Source organism: Rhinatrema bivittatum, chromosome 9, assembly GCF_901001135.1.
Source record: "Rhinatrema bivittatum chromosome 9, aRhiBiv1.1, whole genome shotgun sequence".
NCBI lineage: Eukaryota > Metazoa > Chordata > Amphibia > Gymnophiona > Rhinatrematidae > Rhinatrema > Rhinatrema bivittatum.
Window position 1 is genome coordinate 46,164,440 of NC_042623.1, and position 20,336 is coordinate 46,184,775.

General features: G+C 45.7%; 2 protein-coding genes across 6 annotated transcripts in view; one reads left to right on the plus strand and one right to left on the minus strand.

The window, feature by feature from the left end:
* The window catches only part of ASB15 (ankyrin repeat and SOCS box containing 15), a 52,847-nt gene extending 50,743 nt beyond the window's left edge, over nucleotides 1-2,104 (minus strand). For 3 of the 5 annotated variants that reach the window (XM_029615528.1, XM_029615523.1, XM_029615529.1), the window contains exon 1: nucleotides 1,973-2,104. The gene's annotated coding sequence lies outside the window, so the exon portion shown is untranslated. Of the gene's footprint in view, nucleotides 1-1,847; nucleotides 1,929-1,972 lie in introns of those variants that run through there. The other 2 variants (XM_029615526.1, XM_029615525.1) reach the window with 2 other exon arrangements.
* The window catches only part of NDUFA5 (NADH:ubiquinone oxidoreductase subunit A5), a 35,760-nt gene continuing 17,414 nt past the window's right edge, over nucleotides 1,991-20,336 (plus strand). Inside the window, exons 1-3 of the mRNA XM_029615530.1 lie at nucleotides 1,991-2,128; nucleotides 10,557-10,601; nucleotides 18,415-18,531. Of these exons, the coding sequence (XP_029471390.1) occupies nucleotides 2,108-2,128; nucleotides 10,557-10,601; nucleotides 18,415-18,531 (183 nt within the window). The 5' untranslated portion in view covers nucleotides 1,991-2,107. The remainder of the gene's footprint in view (nucleotides 2,129-10,556; nucleotides 10,602-18,414; nucleotides 18,532-20,336) is intronic.

Below are 20,336 nucleotides of genomic sequence, written 5' to 3' on the forward strand. Positions count from 1 at the left end.
AAAAGTAAAAAGTGTGCAAGAGGTGTGGTCATTGTTAAAAAATACCATCCTAGAAGCACAGTCCAGATGTATTCCACACATTAAGAAAGGTGGAAGGAAGGCAAAACGATTACCGACATGGTTGTGAGGTGAAAGAATCTATTTTAGCCAAAAGATCTTCTTTCAAAAATTGGAAGAAGGATCCAACAGAAGAAAATAGGATAATGCATAAGCATTGGCAAGTTAAATGTAAAACACTGATAAGACAGGCTACGAGAGAATTTGAAAAGAAGTTGGCCGTAGAGGCAAAAACTCACAGTAAAAACTTTTTAAAATATATCCGAAGCAGAAAGCCTGTGAGGGAGTCAGTTGGACTGTTAGATGATCGAGGGGTTAAAGGGGCACTTAGAGAAGATAAGGCCATTGCAGAAAGATTAAACGATTTCTTTGCTTCGGTGTTTACTGAAGAGGATGTTAGGGAGTTACCCGTACCGGAGAAGGTTTTCATGGGTAATGATTCAGATGGACTGAACCATATCATGGTGAACCTAGAAGATGTGGTAGGCCTGCCTGACAAACTGAAGAATAGTAAATCTCTGCCCCAGAACTGAGTTACATTATCAGCTCTGTTCTACTTCCTCAGGTCCTGGAAAAAAAAGGTGGAAGAGCACCATTCTAGGTTGCTCTTTCAGAAATTAAGCCACTGACTGAGCACATGTTTGAAACTTGTGAGCAGTAGCTTAGTAGCTGGGATTGAAGCCTCGATGACTGGCACTACTTGCTCACAATTATCACCCAGGGCCAGTGCATCCATTAGGCAAACTTAGGCAGTTGCCTATGGCACTGACCCTTGAGGGGCGCCAAAGAGCAGCATCGCTCGCAGCAAAGAGTAGAGATTTGTCGGGCGTGAGCAGCATGTGCTGCTCGCTGCCCTGAAAACCATAAGGTGGGTGGCACAAATAAGATAGGAGGAACTGGGCCCAAGACCAGGAGGAGCAGTATGAACAGGTGGGGGCAGGCACAAGTTGCCTCGGGCACCCACTACCCTTGCATCGGTCCTGGTTTCGCCCAATCAACCCCTTTTTACACTGTACACACTCCCCTTCTGTTCTCTGCACAACAGGAAGGAAGGGGGCAGAACAACAGGAGAGCAGAGTGACTGTTCTTTACACTATGTGCTCCAGGCTCACCCGCTTGTAGGTTGTCTAGAGGGGAAAGGGGTTGGAACTCCTGCGGTTCTGTTTTGCCTGTATATTTTAAAAGACGTGGTGGAACTAAGTTCCAGGCAGCTCTCCCTCAAATTAGCCTGAAAGAAAGAGGCTGTAACGCTGCTAGTGGTTGCGGGAATTGGGGCTGTAAGAGGCTACTGAGCACGGGTAAGACGTTATTATTGCTGAGAACTGGGAAGGGGGGGGGGGGGCATGAAAATAAAGAATATTGTGTTTCCTTTGAATTTGGCTCATTTTTTATAATTGTAAGAGATCTCAACAAATTTTCTTATAGTTAGAAGTGCATTTACGATTGTTGTATTGATATAATTATTTCATATTTTCTCTTTTTCATTTGCCTGATGTAAATGACTTACATTTCTTATCTGCAAGATATTTAGATATTCTTGTATATAATGTGAAAATTTATAAATAAACAATTAAAAAAAGAAAATATTGTGTAAATCAACAAAGTAAATCATTTTAATTTTGACGGGGAGACGAGGTTGGGGCGGTTAGCCTAGAGCCAGCCCCGCTTGCAAGGCCAATAGTAACTCGGGTTTTCAGGCTATCGACAATAAACATTCCTAAGATAATTTTGCATATGGTGAAGACCCGGTATAAGCACAGTTACCCCATGATTGTGCTCGCTGTGTGTACCTGAAGACCCAACTGCACGCAGGGTTCCTAGTACACGTTTGTGAGACTTCGCAATACAATTTTACTCGCTTCATTTGTGTATCAGGCACATCTATCTCCACCCCGTGCCCTTCACTTGTCCTCACCTTCAAGAGGTTGGTACTTGCACGCGCTTTCGTTACGTTACTTTTCCCAGCTGCGCGCGCCACAGCAGCCTACGGCGGCGAGGTCTGAGCGTGGTGACGGCGCGTCGCTTCCCAGAGTGCTGTGCGGGGGACGTCATGGCCGGGCTGTTGAAGAAGGTAAAGGAAGTGGAGGTTATAGCGGGCACGGCAGAGAAGGAAAAGGGTTGCTTTTTGGTGTTATGGCAGGAAGGAGGACTGTCTTTCTATCCGAATATTTGTGTTTCCAATAGTTGGACTTTGCGTCTTGCTGTCTTTGTGAGCGGCTATGACTTTCTAGCGCAAGTTGTCCGTTCCGGCACCCGTAAACGGACAGCCTGCGCTAGGGTCTGCTGAGATATTTACACCAGAAATGTGGGGAAAAGGCAGTAGCTTATGTTTCTCTTATTGTGGATGTTTACTGTCAGGAAAGGGGAAACATGGGCAAGATTGGGATTTCAGTTTTGCATAGATACATTTAAACAAAAAGCTTTCAGATGCTTGGTTTTCTTGTGCAGCATTATATCAAAAGAAGTCAGTCAGGTGTGTCTGACTTGGACCTGACCCTGACATTATGGAAGTAAATCATCATCGTTTATTATTAACACTTTTTCAATAAGCCTGTTTAAAGTGTGTTAATAGCAAGTTAGGATTATGAAAGATACATTATGTGCATAATAGATGCATAATAAACTATAAATAGTTATGTTACAGGACAGTGACAGTGGGAGTAAAAGAGTACATAGATTCTGGTGGATGAGATTTTGGGAGTAGGTATTTTTGTAAGGACAAAATGGTCCGGTTTGGGAGATCACAATTAGAACTAAAGGCATCATAACATAGTAATGACAGCAGAAAAAGACCACATGGTTCATCCAGTCTGCCCAGCAAATTTCTTATGGTAGTAACTGTTGCTCCATGAAGGTTACTCCCAAGCCTTAAGGTAAAGATAGTAATATTAATCAAAACCAAGCAACTGGTAGATCTATATAAAGGGAGTCCAAATTCGGGGGGTAATGGGATGACTCATGTTACACATGTAGGTCAAATGCAGATTGAGGAGTTAGGTTTTCACCTGTCTTCTAAAGAATTAGAGCACTGATGTTAGTCTGGTGCTGGTAGGGAGTTTGGGGCAGGTCCTTTAAAGGTGGTCTTCCAGGTGCAGGTGAAGTACATTGCTTTGGGAGCCTGCACCACCAGTCATGCTTGAGGTAGAGAGCATAATGTGTTTAATGGGTGAGGCAGCTGTTGGAGTAGGTGTGTGCACAGCTTTTGAGGGTCTGGGGCAGAATTTATATCTGACATGGTAAGAGGGAGTGGAGAGCCAATGAAGCATTTTTAGGACTGGAGTAGTTCTGTTTAATTTGTTGACATGCCATATCTTTCAGGTTGCAGTATTTTGGCTGAGTTGTAATTGATGCTTCAGCTGGTTTGGGATCCCAGTGTATATCAAATTACAATAATCCTAAGCAGGGGACCACACAGGCTTGGATAGTTGTGGCATTCAGGAATGAGTGGATGTGGCAGAGTTGATGAGGGTGGAAGAAGCATTTTTAGTTGTGCCTGGTCTTGAGCTTTCCTGGCAAGTTGAGTCCAGTAGGAAGCCTATGCTCTGGACTTGTCAGTTAAAGGAAAGAGTTGTCCCTTCAAGGACCATTTTGAGATGTAGATGAGGATCTTTTGGGATGGTGAAGATTTTTTTTCTAGTCAGTAGTACCTTTGATTTCTTTGGACCAAGGCTTAGCTAGTTTTGGTGTAGCCAATTAGCAGTCATATTTAGACAGTCATTGTTTGGCAGTTGCTTTGTCTGGGTTTGGGCTGAGTGGGAGAAGCAGCAGAATGCCAACCTGCATAAAAGTAATACATAATCTGGTACTTTCTAATGAGATTGCCCAAGAGGGCTATGTAGATATTGAATAGGTTCAGTGAGAGGATGGAGCCTTGTGGTACTCTTTAGGGAAGAGAGTGGGGCATTGCGGTTATTATCCAATAGAGAGAGTTTGGGTTTAGTTATGAAGAACGATATGAACCAAGTTAGTGTGGACCAGTTAGCCCTAGGTCACTTAGATGAGTTTTGAGGAGTTTGTGGTCTATCGTGTCGAATGCTGCTGATAAGTCTAGGAGTATAAGAAGGGTTATTTGCCTGCTGCCCAGAGAGAACTGCAGTTTTGAATTTCCAAATACCAGTTTTTGGTCTTCATAGATATGTGGTTTCAATTTTACATTAAAATTCTAAATGTCAGCTATTGTTGTAGGTTATTAGATAAAGAACATTTTGCCATTACTGCAATTTTTATCAGAAGGCAGCTGTTTCAGAAATGTATAATGTGCCAATAAATAGAGCTCTGTATTACTGCAGATGTTTAAAGAATGTTTTTCCCGTTGATAGCAGGGCTGAATTAGCCATGCTGTCATGGGAACTGTCCATCAGGGCTCAGGAGGCGGCGCTTCTTAGTAGAATACAGAGCTTTGCTCTGTGCGGCTGCGCGTGCCTTCCCGCGCAGAAAAACAGTCTCTCCTCAGTCTGTTTTTCCGCACGTGGGAGCGCACGCGGGGCTTAGATTCTCCTCAGCCAAGTCTAAAAAACAGATTTTAAATGTCGAAAAAGCCAGAACCGAGGCCCCTCCGGGTTCAAACCCTGCACTTGCGGAAAGATCATGTCCATTACAGATGGACATGATCGCTGCTACAGGTGCCTTGGTTCGGATCATCAGGACACCTCATGCAAGCACTGTGGCAGGATGTTGCCGTGGGCCCGCCGTCAGAGGGCCCAGAAGATCCAGGCCTTGCAATTGGAGCAATCAGGCATGTATGCCCCGCCATCAGAGGCTCACTTGTCGCCAGGGCCGGAACAGCAGAGGGCCCAGACTGTAAGGAGAGCGGCGTCCGTGGGACCCTCCACCTCCAGGACTGGAGGCTCGGTAGGAGGACATCGCGTCCGGAGTCAAAGCCGGGAACGGCACGACTCAAAGCGGTAGCGTTGACAAAAGGAGGCCACAAAGTGAGGCGGAGGTGATTCGCACCGGCCGGTGTTGAGAGGCTCCGCAAGTGCGTTGTTGACATTGCCAAAGAGGCATAAACCGAAGGCGCCGAGTCCCAGACCTTCGGCGCCGTGATCGGCGCAGACCACAGCACATGCACCGACGACCGATGCATCAACTGGAAGACTGCTGCCAACAGTGCAAGAGGTGTGAATCTCGACACACGTCGCGCCAATACCGATGCAAGGTGTATCGAAGAAGACCCACGAGGCTGGAAAACCGCACGCGGCGCTGGGAACGCACAGCTCGAAGCATAGGCAACAAAAAGCAGCCTTGGCAGAACACCCGACACAGGGAGGGTCAACATCGATGCATGCTGTGTCCAGACCGACACTCGGGTCAAAATACCCGACACCTGCCGAGACATTGTCAGAGCGGGGGTCAACTCCATGCACCACTAATGTCCAGTCAGAGCATAAGAGACGGAGAGGGAAACATAAGCCGAAGGCGAGGGAAAGTCATCCACAGTTGTCCCCATTCCTTCAGGGGAGATCCACCGATGCCTCACCCCATCGGAACATTCATCACCCTAGCCCTCTGGTCTCAGAACGATCCATATCCTCGAGGAGTACGGGGTATGGTAGGTCGACCACACATTCAGAGGAGGAGTATATACGGATTACATCATCTTCTTCCTCCTCCCTAGGTCGGACATCTCCCCGTCATTCACCTGATTCTAATCAGGAGACTGATGGGACAGATCCACAAGAACCAGTTCCGAAGAGAAGGAGATCTGTGTTAGACATCGAACACACAGTACCGCTTCCCAGCAAAATGCCACAGAAGCCGTGGATGCCTCCACAGACACAAAAGGCGCTTTCACACCTCTCAACTGCATTGGCAGGTTTCTTTCACACACTGCAATCCACGTTTCAATTCCCCCCGTCTCCTACGGGCAGCACACCACCTTTGCCTCAACCGTGTTCGGTATCAGAACCACCGAGGGACCCCTCCCCACGGGCACCAAGAGATCTCTCCCCACTGGGTCCCTGTCAACCTGCGACTCTGCCCCCGAAGAAGGTCAGACCCCCGACAGTGGTAGATTCGGAGTCACCACCTTCATCATCTACAGGATTACCCCTCTGATCCACCAGAGGACACACCGGAACCCTACTCGCCCCCGGAAGATCTCTCTTATCCAAAATTCTTGGATAAGATGGGGGCTCTTCTTAATCTAGAGGTTCAGAAGCTGCCGGATCCTCGGGCAGAAACACTTGGTATCCTTAAGATATTTGATATCCCAGCGGAACCCACCTCCCTTCCGTCCCACAAGGTGTTGGATTCCGTCCTCGAGAAGACGTGGGAGTCTCCCTACACCACCACACCGTTATCCAGGAAAATGGATCTTAAATTTCGTATGCAAAAATCTCAGTTCTACTCTACGCCACAACTTCTACACTCTTCACTAGTTGTGGAATCAACTAGGCAGAGAGCCAAGCGATCTAAGTTACCCGGATCGGCACCTCCAGGGAAAGAGCAGTGACTCCTAGATGACTTTGGGGAAAAAAGCATATCAGTCCTCTATGCTTTCTTCCCGGATTAGTCAACACCAATTCTATCTGGTTCAATACTTATACGAAAGTCTACAAACCCTAAAAGCCGCGCTGCCCGATCTGGACTCCGCATCATCTTCAATAACTCAACCGATTCGGGACCTGGAGGAAGGCATCAGATACCTCCTTCGCACGGTGTATGAGGGATTTGAATTGTCGGCTCACACGTCGGCCTTGGCTATTGCCGCACGCAGAATGGCCTGGCTCCGATCCAGTGCCATTCAGGAAGAGCTACACGAGAGGTTGGCGAACATCCCATGTAAAGGGGACAATCTCTTCGGCGAAAAGTTCCAAGAGACGGTAGCAAATTTGAAAGACCAGACGGTTGCGGTTCAATCGCTGACCCAAAACCCCTCCTTTGGCGTGCCATGTAGATACTACACACCCACTCGCAGGCAACCATATACCCGTCGACCTTTCTGACACTACCAACAATTTCAACCCACTCCTTATAATCCACTGCAGTGGGCGACACCTCAGCCTCTTCACCCTAGGAGAGGCAGACCAAGACCACAGCGACCAACGACACAGCAGCCTCAGGTGACTGCTAAATCGACTCCCTCTTTTTAGTGCAGCTGCCATCATCACTGCCACCGTACCCACCAGGCAGGATTTCCTTACGCCTACCATATTGGGAAGCCATCACAACAGATCTATGGGTTCTAGAAGTAGTAAGACAGGGATATCAACTCTGTTTCAACGCCAAACCTACTCTATCACACCTATTGCCCCACCGACCTAGGGGCCAACAGAGTCAACTGCAACAGGAAATCGCATCTCTCCTCCAGCAGCGAGCGATCCGTCGAACTCCATCTCATGCTTGCAACAAGGGATTTTACTCACTGTATTTCCTAATTCCCAAGAAAACCGGAGGACTGAGACCGATCTTAGATCTCCGCGTTGAACAAACATTTGGACAAAGAGAAGTTCAAAATGGTGTCCCTAAAGACTATCTTACCGCTTCTCCAGCCCAAGGACTGGATGTGCTCCATAGATTTGAAAGATGCCTATACCCACATTCCTATACACCACTCTTCATGGCAATACCTATCCTTCCAATTTCAGAAACAACATTATCATTATTGGGTACTACCCTTTGGCCTTTCGGCAGCCCCCAGGGTTTTCATCAAATGCATGGCAGTGGTGGTGGCACATCTCCGACAACGGAGCATCAAAATATTTCCCTATCTGGATGACTGGCTCATAGTAGCATCTGAACCCCAGATTCTCAACGACTACCTACACCAGACCTTTCAATGCTTGAACAGTTTGGGGATATAGCAAATTACCAGAAATCAATTCTCATTCCGACGCAATCCTGTCAATTCATTGGAGCGCATCTCGACACCATCCGTGCCAGAGCGTTCCTTCCAAAGGACAGGAGACTAGAGATGCATCGTCTCTTTCGAGCCACCCGAGTCCTCAAGAAACCTTCGGCACGGCAAATCCTCACCGTCCTGGGTCATATGGCTGCAGCCATTTATACCGTTCCCAATACGAGATTACACGTGCGTCGTCTACAGTGGGGACTCAAACCACAATGGAAACACTCACAACCGTTAACGACGAGAGTGAAGTGGACGCAAGCAATGTTACAAGACATACAGTGGTGGCTCAAGGGAAAAAATCTAGAAACAGGAGCGCTGTTCTCCACTCCCCCGCACAATGCTGTCCTGACTACAGATGCCTCCCGCAAGGGCTGGGGGGCGCATCTGGACCACCTGCAAACACAGGGACTGTGGTCCACTCAGGAACAGTACCTACAAATCAACCTTTTGGAACTCAGAGCGATAAAGAACGCACTCTACACGTTCCTTCCGCACTTAAAAGGCCGAAGGGTCATGGTCTATACCGACAACCAAGTGGCGATGTCCTACATCAACAAACAAGGAGAGTCCGGTTCCTGGTCCCTGTGCAAGAAAACCCTGCAAATTCTAGATCATGCAGCTTGGCACTCCATGCACCTGCAAGCGACATACCTGCCAGGTGCCATCAACACTCAAGCCGACCGCCTTAGCAGGATATTTTACCCACACGAATGGACACTCAACCAGCAGGTGGTGGATATGTTGTTCCACAAGTAGGGGCAACCGACCATGGACCTCTTTGCCATGGAACTCAATACGAGACTCCCTCGTTTTTGTTCAGTTTGGGCCAGCCAAGACCGGATAGCACAGGATGTGTTCCTCCTTCAATGGACGGAACCTCTCATGTACGCATTCCCTCCGATACCCCTCATAACGCGAACATTACAAAAATGCATAAGAGATGCAGCTCAATTGATCTTGATAGCACCAGCGTGGCCACGCCAACCATGGTACACTCATCTGCTACATCTGTCCTTAGTGGACCCAATATTGCTTCTGGACAGAGACGATCTCGACGCAAGAACAGGGAACCCTGCTACATCCCATGCACAGCTCCCTACACTTGACAGCGTGGAGATTGAGTGGCTCCTCTTGATGGAACAAGGCATATCACTGTCCGTGCAGGCTGTTCTCCTGGCCTCGAGAAAACCCTTTACCCGTCGGAACTATAGTTTCAAGTGGAAACAATATACGACATGGTGCTCCTCTGAAGGAATACCTCCCTTGGACTGCTCACCGGAGAAGTTACTGGATTATCTTCACTCATTGTATCTGATGGGACTCGCTACCTCGTCGATTCGAGTACATCTCAGTGCAATAGCCGCTTACCACCGGCCATATAAGGGACAACCTATTTCTGTCCATCCTTTCATTTCAAGATTTCTGAAAGGCCTCACTCATCTTCGAACTCCCATCTTCAAGCCTCCAGTGCCATGGAATCTCCATCTAGTGCTGGAGCAATTGATGGTAGTGCCATTTTAACCAATGGATGAGGCCCACATCAGATATCTCACATGGAAAGTAGTATTTCTCATCGCTCAAGTGTCAGCCCGCAGAGTGAGTGAGCTCCAAGCATTGGTGCACTACACCCTATACCTGCAATTCTTCCATAACAAGGTAGTACTGCGGACGCACCCATCATTCCTACCAAAAGTAGTCACCTAATTCCATTTGAACCAATCCATCGAATTACCAACGTTCTTTCCCAAACCACATCAGAACGAAAGGGAACGATTACTGCATACATTAGACTGCAAGAGGGCATTGGCGTATTATAAGCAACATACACATTCGGAGACAAGATTGTCCCAATTATTTGTTTCTTTCAACCCGAATGTTCCTGGGCTTCCAGTGGCAAAACGGACTATATCCAGCTGGATCGCCCAATGCATTCAGTTTTGCTACGCCAAGAGGAACCTAGCTTTAGCTTCTCGCCCGAATGCACACCAAGTGAGGGCAGTGTCCACCTCACTGGCCCACCTCTCTCGAGTACCACCAATAGACATCTGCAAAACAGCGACGTGGTCTTCCTTACATATGTTTACGTCGCACTACTGTCTAGATCAACAGACATCGGACGATGCTAAACTGGGAAAAGTTGTATTACAGACGATATCCACCTGAGTTACAACTGACTAACCACGCTTTAGATCACACAAAACAAAAAAAAAAAAAAAGACGTTCCAACTAAACACTATGGAAGCGTGATCGGGAGCTTAGGACTCCCATGACAGCATGGCTAATTCAGCCCTGCTATCAACGGGAAAAAGCAAGTTTGCTTACCGTAAATGGTGTTTCCATAGATAGCAGGATGAATTAGCCATGCTGACCCATCCACCTCCCTGGATAGTCAGCACGTCATTCAAGAACTGCTACATCACAGACTGAGGAGAGACTGTTTTTCTGTGCGGGAAGGCATGGCAGCCGCACAGAGCAAAGCTCTGTATTCTACTAAGAAGCTCCTCCTCCTGGGCCCTGATGGACAGTTCCCATGACAGCATGGCTAATTCATCCTGCTATCTACGGAAACACCGTTTACGGTACGCAAACTTGCTTTTATTTTTATTTATGTTGATTGTAATATTTTTAATTTGTTTTTCCATTACAGACCACTGGCCTAGTTGGATTGGCTGTAGCTCCGCATCCCCATGAGGTATGTTAAAATAATTTCTCATTCTGATCTTAGCTTTTGTGTTCACTTAAATAAGATTACATACTCCCCCAAGTACTTCAAGCAATATCAACTGGACTTTTGATTCCATGCTGCTATTTAATAAGCTTTTTTCATATGTAGCTAGTTCTTGTCACTTCCATTTCTTCAGCTTTTTGTCTTCTGACTGTCCTTCCTTGCAGGCCCTGGATCTTGCCATATTCTATTACTGTGACTATTTTAGCCAGACTTCTTCATGTCTGTTTACCTCCGAGTCTTTTGTTCTCATCTCTCCACTGCTTCAGAACCTTCATGTGCTTTTTCTTTCATACTGGATTTGAAACTTGGGTAGGAGGTGCTCGACCTTAGCTGCTCACTAATGCAGGCTACATGCAGCTATAAAATTAACCTGTGGAAATGCTAACGTGCATGTAAATTTTATGCAGTGGCATGTTGAATAGGTCCTTAAGACCTAAATTATTGGAGATAAAACATTCAGAAACTTAATGCTTAACAGGTTCAAACCTTGAAAAAAATAAACTATTGAAATGGCGCTTAATGTTTTAAAAACATTTTGTTCAGTTTGCTTGTGATAGATTTCAATGCATTGTTGATTTCCAGAATTGAAACCCAGTGTATTGGGAAGGAACAGTGTTTTAGTGATTGGGATTATGAGCCCAGTAATATGAACTCCTGCTTGGCCATTAACTTTGTGTGACTTATGGTGGTTGCTTCACCTTCTTAATCTTTTCAGTTGCAGTCAGGTAGTAATCAGTGCTTCTCCATCTTCCCCCTTCAGCAGCTGTAATACAATGCCATTGTGCTTAAAATGTTTGTAGACTTTAAATTACAACAACATGTATTTATAATTAGGAATATTGCTTAAATGAAAGGTGCTATATATATCCAAATTGATATCAATGGTACTAATCATATTTGAATTAAGTGGCATAGCTCTTAACTTCTACTTCCTGATTGTCCTGCCAGACCAGTCTGAACAAATGGGATTATCCTTTGACCAGTAGATGGAGGCAGAGACCAAAAGCTCACCACTGCGCCCCCTCTCCATATAAGGGTACCTGGTGCTGCCTCCGTTCCTCCATATGGTTTCTGCCTCAGTAGCTGTGCAGATGGATGATCTGGTGCTGCAGTTACATGGAACAGAAAAGAGTGGCTCCAGGGCAACAGCTCTCCCTAGGTTCGCTTTCCCTAGCATACTCTGGGATGACAGTCCTTCAAAGGGCTGATCTTCCCTTCCTCAGGACAACCAGGTGTTTGGTCTCTCGGAGGGGTTCCTGAGGTGCTTAGAAGTAGCCATTCATGGAAAAAGGAGGGCTGTACTGAGCAAGCTGCCTTCCTCTTCTCTGGGAACCTATTCAATGGAATCTGAGTTCCAGTACCAAGGAGAAAGTAGTGGAGGAGAATTCCCTGCGGCTTTTACCTTGGGTCTGTCAGTAGGAGGTGAGAACTGGATTCCCAAGGCAACAGGCCCTGACAAGGCTCTGATTTCCCTGGTGGAGCGTGCAAACTAGCCAAAATAAGGCTCTGATTTTCCCTGGTGGGGCAGGAACCAAAGAGGGAGAAAGGAAAACACGCAGGTAAGTCTTAGAGGATCAGAAGCTTCTGCTGGCTTGAGTAGCAGAAACTGGGCTTGTGAATTCAGCTTGGGTCTCCTACAGCCCACAACCACTGCTGTGAAATAGCAGGCAGGTAACACGAGTAGTAAGAACATGCCTTGCTGTTAATGGGAGTATAGTAGAACTGATTCCAGACCTGTTCAGGCTGGAACCTATTTGGGAGAGAGCTCTGCCTTGCTTGGGCAGGCAGAGTCAGTTAACCCAGCAAGCCATTTTTCAGGTAACTAGGAAAGGAGGTGGCTAAGTGATTAAGATAAATTTATTTATTTATTTATAACTTTTTTTTTATACCGAAGTTCAGGTAACAGAATTACTTATCACTCCGGTTTACATTATAACAAGTAGAAAACAATGACAACATATGTCTTACAATGAACAAGGGAGTGAACAACTTGGATAGCATAACATAACTAGGAACAGTAGCAGTATGCACTATTAGAGCGAGACTAGCACATGGGGAGGGAGGTTTGCTAATGGGGGGGGGAGGGGGAAGGAAGGTTGTTCGTGGAGGGGGGGGATGAGGGAGACATTTCTTATTGATGAGTAAAAACATGAGCATAGGTTCTGGACGTCAACAGTATGAAAACAGTCTATGGGAGCTGTGGAAGACTAAGTAAGTTAAGGGAATGCTTGACCGAATAGCCATGTCTTGAGTCTTTTTTTGAACGTGTTGGGGCAATGTATCAGCCTTAGCTCCGGAGGAAGCAGATTCCACTGTTTGGGGCCTGCTGTGGATAGAGCTCTTTTACTTAAAGATGTTTTCATGGGAGGTGCATGTAGAGTTCCTCTTTGTGCTAATCTTAGCGGTCGGGAAGACGTGTGAAGCTGAAGAGGGATTCTGAGGTCCAGTGGAGTGTTGTTGAATATGGCTTTGTGGGTGATTGATAGAAGTTTAAACAGGATTCAAGATTTGACTGGGAGCCAGTGGAGCTTCTTTAGAATTGGTGTTATATGATCTCTTTTGTTGGATTTAGTGAGACACCTTGCTGTAGCGTTCTGTAACAGTTGAAGAGGCTTTAGGGTGTAGACTGGGAGACCGTGAAGCAGTGAATTACAGTAGTCCATTTTCGAGAAGTTGATGGATTGTAACACTGACCTGAAATCGTGAAAATGAAGGAGGGGTCGAAGCCTTTTTAGAACTTGGAGTTTGTAGTAGCACTCTTTAACCATAGTGTTGATGAAATCAGAAAAGCTCAGATGGTTATCCATGACCACCCCAAGGTTTCTGACCCGTGGGGAGAGAACTGGGAGCGGCGTAAGGTGAGAGCTATTCAATGGAAGGTGAGAGCTATTCAATGGAAGGGTGCCAATGACTAGAATGACTAGAAAGCAGGAAAACCAAGACTCTAAGCCGGTTTGTTACACTATAATTCCTTCTAACTGTGCAAGGCAACTTATTTCCTGTTTCTTTATATTTATATTTTGGAGATCCTTGGTTCAGATCCCAGCAGTGTATGCCTTCACATATCATAGTAAAATGTAGTCATAATAAGTTTTACTTAGAAGAAGATATAATTGTTTTTTTGTGGCTGGGGGAAAATATATTTGCAGATTCTGAACCCTTGATTGGTCACAACTGTAGGAAACTCCCTTGATGAGACAATCACAGCAACAGGGAAGGCCAATTAGGTTCAGAGTAGGTGAACAGCAGGCCTAATGGCCAGGTTTGTAGCTGGGTGAAGGTGCATTTTCTTGTCGTGAACTCAGGCATCTTGGCATTGTCTTAGATCATCAATTGGTTATCTGGGAACCTGGCTTGAACTTCAAGTTCCAGAACCTTGGCTTATTCCAGCTGCCTGCCAAGGTACCTTGTTTAAAAAACAAAATGAAGGAATAAATAAATATATACTATGCATAGATATATATTAGGTAGTTACCTAAATTGAGGTGATGAAGCCACATGCTCTACCTCTCTAATAGACTATTGGAGGGATAAGCTCATTCCTCCTCCTCTCTCAGCTGGGGAGGTATTGAGGGAACATCTGGTGGAACTGGCTATCTGCCCCTCTGCTTGACAGAGGCTTCTAAAGGAGCTGATAGAATTATAAGCTGTCACTATTGAAGAGAATGGCAGAAGGGAGAAAAAAGTGTGTGCGTGTATGTGTGTGCGCGCGCGCAGATTAAATGTACCTTACTTTAGCAAGGTGATTCCATATCTCTATCTCTACCTGGTTACCTATGTTTAACCAGCTGGTAGTCTGGTCCCCACAGGGAGAAATTTCTCCAGGGTGGGAAACTTGAGTCAGTGAATTACTGTTGCCTTCAAATTATGAAGGGCCATAGCTGGCAGAGGAAGGAAAATGTTCAAGGATTCCTAAGTCAGATAAAGGGAAGCTCGTAATCTTTCTTTCCTTCTCATTCTCTCCCCTGGCTAATAGGTATGATGGCTCTGGGTCTAACAGCCCTCAGGGAGGCCAAGGTGACTTTGCCCACAGTTAATAACCGACAGAGAGGGTAAGGTTGTGAACCCTCTTACATAAGGACCCAGACAGAGTCATAGTTGGACTCTTGCAGAGGAGAGGTAAGTGCTGGGGGTTGCCCTTTGTCAGTGCCCCCGTCTAGCCTAGTTGGTCAAGTTCAAGAGGGACCAGAGGCCCTCTGCGGGGCTCCCTCCACAGGGATGAGTGGAGGAGAGTAGCCTAGTGGTTAGAGAAGCAGACTGTGAACCAAATAAGCCAGGTTTCAAACCTCGCTACTGCTCTTTGTGACCTTGGTCAAGTTATTTCACCCTCCATTGCCTCAGGTTCATATTTAGACCTAGATTGATCCTTTTGCCATAATTATAGCGAAATGATCACCCGCGGTAGAAAAAGGGGTGTGGGAGGCAAATGAGCAGCCGGCCGCATCGCAGCATATGGTAATGCATGCAGCATTGCATTATCGGCCACACTAGTCATTGTTGCCCCTGTAGCATTCCGGGAAAAGGTGTAGTTACTTCCTGTGAAATTGCTCGTGCCAGTGTGGGACAGTGTATCGCACACAGTGCTGGCAGCCCCTAATCTCCCTAAACCCCGCCCAAACTCCTCCCTGTTCAATAATACATTTTTAATTTGCATATGCGATTTGCAATAGGCTCGTTAGGCGTTATCGCATGCGACAATGGCCTATTACAAAATGATGAATGACCCTGTTAGATTGTGAACCCCTCTGAGTATCTGAATGTAATCTCTTTTAAACTGCCTTAAAAAGCAGAATACAAAAATCAGATAAATGCATGGTTCATCTGTAGAGTCCAGCCGCTGTGAATACGTATCTAAGCCTTTATTTATTAGGCCTTTAACACACAATGTTTGCAGTTATCATGCAGGGAATCCTTGTGGCACAGATTTTTTCCACTATAAAAGAATCTTTTTATGGACTGAGCCTAGTAGAAGAATGTGTATCGAAAGCTTCTGCTGTGCATCAGCCCCACTTCCCCCCTGCAACCACAGCCAATCCTGATTGGGGGGAATGGGGGGTGTTTAAAAGCTAAAAGCAATCAGCTTGGGAATTTTTCTCTCTTTCCCTTGGGGAAGTAAGCCATGTCATGAGATCCTCAGTTGTTAGTTGCCATTGTCGTTACTAGTGTACTTAAGTCACAGAAACGCAGGGAGTCTCTCTTTTGGGTGGTGGAACACCAATAAGGGGACACCCAAGGGACAAGGAGGGGTAATGCTCTCCCTGTACTGGGCGGGAAACTAGTTCTTCCTTTTAAGCAGACCTTACTATAGCGCCGAGGTGAAGCCCTAAACTTATAGATCAGTATCTCAAATATTAACCAGTCTTTCTGAGTTTCAGTATACAGCAGTCCTCACAGCCATCCCTCCTGCGATTGTACCTTTGGCATGAGCCATATATGTCGAAGGAGGATATAGTCAGAATTAGTAGAAGCTTGGATGGGAATCCTAGTGGAGAACCAAGGCGGCTAGGTCCAGGCAGAGAGCAAGAGCCAATCGTTGAGAATTTCCTTGCATGCTATGGAGGTAGTGCATGCAAATTTTCTCTCATGCATTTTCATTGTGGATATCTTGAAAACCTGACTGGCTGGTGGGCCCCCAGGACAGGGTTGGGGACCACTGGTCTAGAATTTCAAAGGATCGACTGCTAGCACAAAATAGGCAGCCTGGGATGTGGTAGCCAATAGTGGCTGGGAACAAACTGAGAGAACTGATTAGCTCTCACACATCCTCGGAAGTTAGTCAGATTCAGGCTATGATGGAATTCTGTAGAACTGAGCAGCAACCCACAGGGCCAATATAAGCATCCTTCATATGAGATGCCTGGAGCGGGCATGTTGCAGACCCAGAAGTGTAAAGTCAGGCAGAAGTAGCTTTTGCCCTATTAAGGGGGTCAGGTAATGTGCTGTTGAGGGATTTGGGGTTAAGCTCATTAAGTCTTAGACCAGCAAGTTCTTAAGTCAAAAAGGGAAAACAGGAACCAGGGGGGTTCAAACGTCCTGGGAAGACCATAATTGGCATCCAGCCTCCGGAGGATGGAGCAGCCAGAATCCCATATAATTCCTGGACTTAGACCCGCAGGTGCGCAAAAGGGTGCATTTTTCAACGTAGCCAAATAATTCTTCCCTAAAAGATCTATGACTTCTCAGTTAAGAGAAGCAGACTACACAAGGAGAATAGTCAGTGACAGGTGTTGTGGCCGCTGGTGAAGCAAAGGCATAGAGCACAGCAAAGTGTAGAGTTTGGAGTCTCTGCGAGGTCATCTTATGAGGGGGTATAATAATTCTGGTTGAGGAATTCAGGCTTTCAGAAGTGTCCTTCCACCAAAGGAGATTGGTTGGAAGGAATGATGATGCGCAAGGATTATTACAAGGGCAGGCGCAGTCTGGCTCGCTGAAAAAGACATAGAAACAAATGCTACCCCCTCCTCAGATTACTTTCTTCTGAGGAGTCGAGACCAGGTCTTTTCAGCTTGGAGTTAGGACTCACTTAGGAGGGGATCAGCGATCACCCTCTTTTCAAATGTTGTAGGGTAGCATCTGGGAGACTGTTATGGAAACCTGCCTCTGTGGTGCCTTGGAAAATTGTAAAGGAAAAGGTATCAGGGGGCCCATTGTGAGCCCTTTTTTTTCTTCAAGAATAGTGGTTTCTCATAAATCAAGAGATTTCATTGCTAGACTTTAGAAAAACAGAAGGTCAAAGAGAAGCGTGAGCTCAGGGCACTAGAAGTGCCCAAGGTTCTTAAACGATAGTGAGAAGTCACAAGGAATACAAGAAAGCAGACAGACTTGGGTGTCAGCTGCAGGGGCCAATGGAGGGCAAGGGGGCCAATAATGAAGCAATTACCCACCAGATTAAGTAAGCAATTGCAGGAGCAGGTATATTGAGGGCAAAGCTAATGCCCCAAGGGCCTAAAGCATTCTCAGCGTAGGCCCGGGCATGATCCTGGGCATAGTATAAAGTAGTGGACCCAGCAGAAATCTGCAGGGCGGATACAGGGCATTTCTGCATGCAGCTTCAGAAAATGTGAGGCTGAACCTTCAGGAGAAGGGCACAGCATTACCTCGAGAGTCCTGGAAGCAGGTCTAAATGACTCCCCTCCCCAGGATAGGTACAGTTTTGGTACATTCCACTTGTTCAGACTGGTCTGGCAGGATGATCAGGAAGGTGCAGTTGTGTCCTTTACTTGCTAATTGGATTTCCTGGAGTCCTGACAGACCAGTCTATAGCCCCATCCTGGGAAGAGAACAGAGTTTGGGGGGGGGGGGGGTGTATATATAGATATGTATGTATGTAGGTATACACATAGAAATGAGCAAAAGGATGGTATTAGTGTCTAATATCTCTCTAGTTGCAGGGGATCCTTATCCTCACAAAGCAGTAATCCTAAGCAGGAGTATGAAGTAGGAATTGTAACCTGGGAGTGAATGTTGGTGGTGGTATCAGGTTTTGATTATATTGGGGATTTGGAAACCAAAATCAGCAATTGTCTTTGGATGTTTTTACCTTTTGGCATAGGGTACTGAGGAACTGAGGCAGCATTGGGCCTTATATGAAGGGGGGGCCTCGGTGGTGAGCATTTGGTCTCTGCCTCCATTTGCTGGCTGGAGGATAATCCCACTTGTTCAGACTGGTCTGTCAGGTCGCCAGGAAAGCCAATTAGCAGGTAAAAACCTAATTGAACCATTTACATCAGATTGTATCCCAATGACTTTATCAGTATTCATTATTTTTTTCTTTTAGCGCCTGAGGATACTGTACACAAAAATTCTTGCCACACTGCAGACTATCCCAAAAGATGCAGCATACAGAAAATATACAGAGCAAATAGTAAATGAGAGGTTCAAGGTCGTGCAGACGGTAAGCAAAAAGCTATACATACGTATATTTTTTAAACTTTAAATTCATTTTCTCCTGGAGCTCATGTTCAGGTTCCTGTGAATAGTGCGGTTGTACCCAGTGCATATAGCAGTAGGAAGCAAATATCCAGACTTTCAAAGGCCTTCACTGGAAACAGATTTCTCTCCGGTTTACCTTTCAGCTTAGTGACGTGCATGAGTCAGTTTCAGCATGGCCAGCAAGGACCAGCATCCATGAGATGCACAACTCCTCTGCCCTTGGATAAAGGAGTACTGCATCCATCCAGAATACTCACAGCTCTGCAGAGTCAGACTTTTACTGTTTAATATGTTTTTATTGTTTGGTTTATATTCTGCTTTTTCAGGTCTTCAAAGCAGATTACATTCAGGTTCTGTAGCCATTGTTTGGGTGGGTTGTTTGTTTTTGTTTGTTTTTTTTATATTAATGTTTCAAACATACTATAAGAAGAAAAGAGAGAATATCAACAACTCATCAGTTTGTTCCCCTTCCCCATCCCTCCCCTTGCTCCCATTGCTACGGTCACATGAACGTAAAGGATTCACCATAACTCTTATCCCATTTTTGAAACAATTCCCATACTTGGACATGGGATGAAATATGTTTCTTGTGTTATATGGTCAATTGTTCCATCTGATATATCCCCCAAAGTCTCTTAATTAAAGTCAGCATGGTAGGAGAGTCCTTCCTCTAGTGTGCTATCTTGCATTTTGCTGCCAAAAATATCTGCTCTGTCATTTTACCGATGGATGACTGCATGTCCTCCAATGGAGCTTGGAGCAAACACACCGCAGGGTCTTTTTCTGCTGAATGCTTAGTGACCTCCAGTATTAATTGTTTTACTGTGTCCAAAAAGCATAATTGTTGGACGAGTCCACCAGATAGGAGCCATTGTCCCCTATTCCACCACAACCCCTCCAACATAGGTCAGATGTAGATTTATAGATCTGTTTCAATCTGATGGGTGTAGTACTAGCAAAAATATACTTTAAAAGAGTTTTCTGAGCAGATAGTGAGGTTTTTGCTGTTCGCTCTTATTTCTTCCCACATTTCTTTGTCAGTCATAGAGGGCTATTCCCATTCCTGCTTCATTTTTCAGTCCCATCACCTGGCTTTATATTAAACATTTCTTTCTACGTTTTAAATATGAAACCTTTGAGTGCTAGTCCATCTTTACAGTATTTCTCAAAAGTAAAATAGTTCTGCTTAGTCTGTTTATTTCCCCATATTTGCTTGATACAATGCTGGACTTGTAAATAAGTATAGTAGTCCACATCTAGTTTGGTAAATTTCTCCTTAAGAGCTTTGAAGCTCAATAATCCATGTGAGCCAAAAATCTGATGCAAGTCCCGCCTGTTCTCATCTCCTAAAACTAATTCCCTCTTTCCCCACTGGAAATGCCTCACCTAGATAGGATTTTAGATAGCGCTGGGGAGGAGCCGGCTGTCGTGGTACATGTGGGCACCAACGACATAGGAAAATATGGGAAGGAGGTTCTGGAAGACAAATTTAGGTTCTTAAGTAGAAAGCTTAAATCCAGAACCTCCAGGGTAGTATTCTCTGAAATGCTCCCTGTTCCACACGCAGGTCACCAGAGGCAGGCAGAGCTCCGGAGTCTCAATGTGTGGATGAGATGATGGTGCAAAGAAGAGGGATTCAGTTTTGTTAGGAACTGGGGAACCTTTTGGGGAAGGGGGAGTCTCTTCCAAAGGGATGGGCTCCACCTTAACCAGGGTGGAACCAGACTGCTGGCGCTAATTTTTAAAAAGGAGATAGAGCAGCTTTTA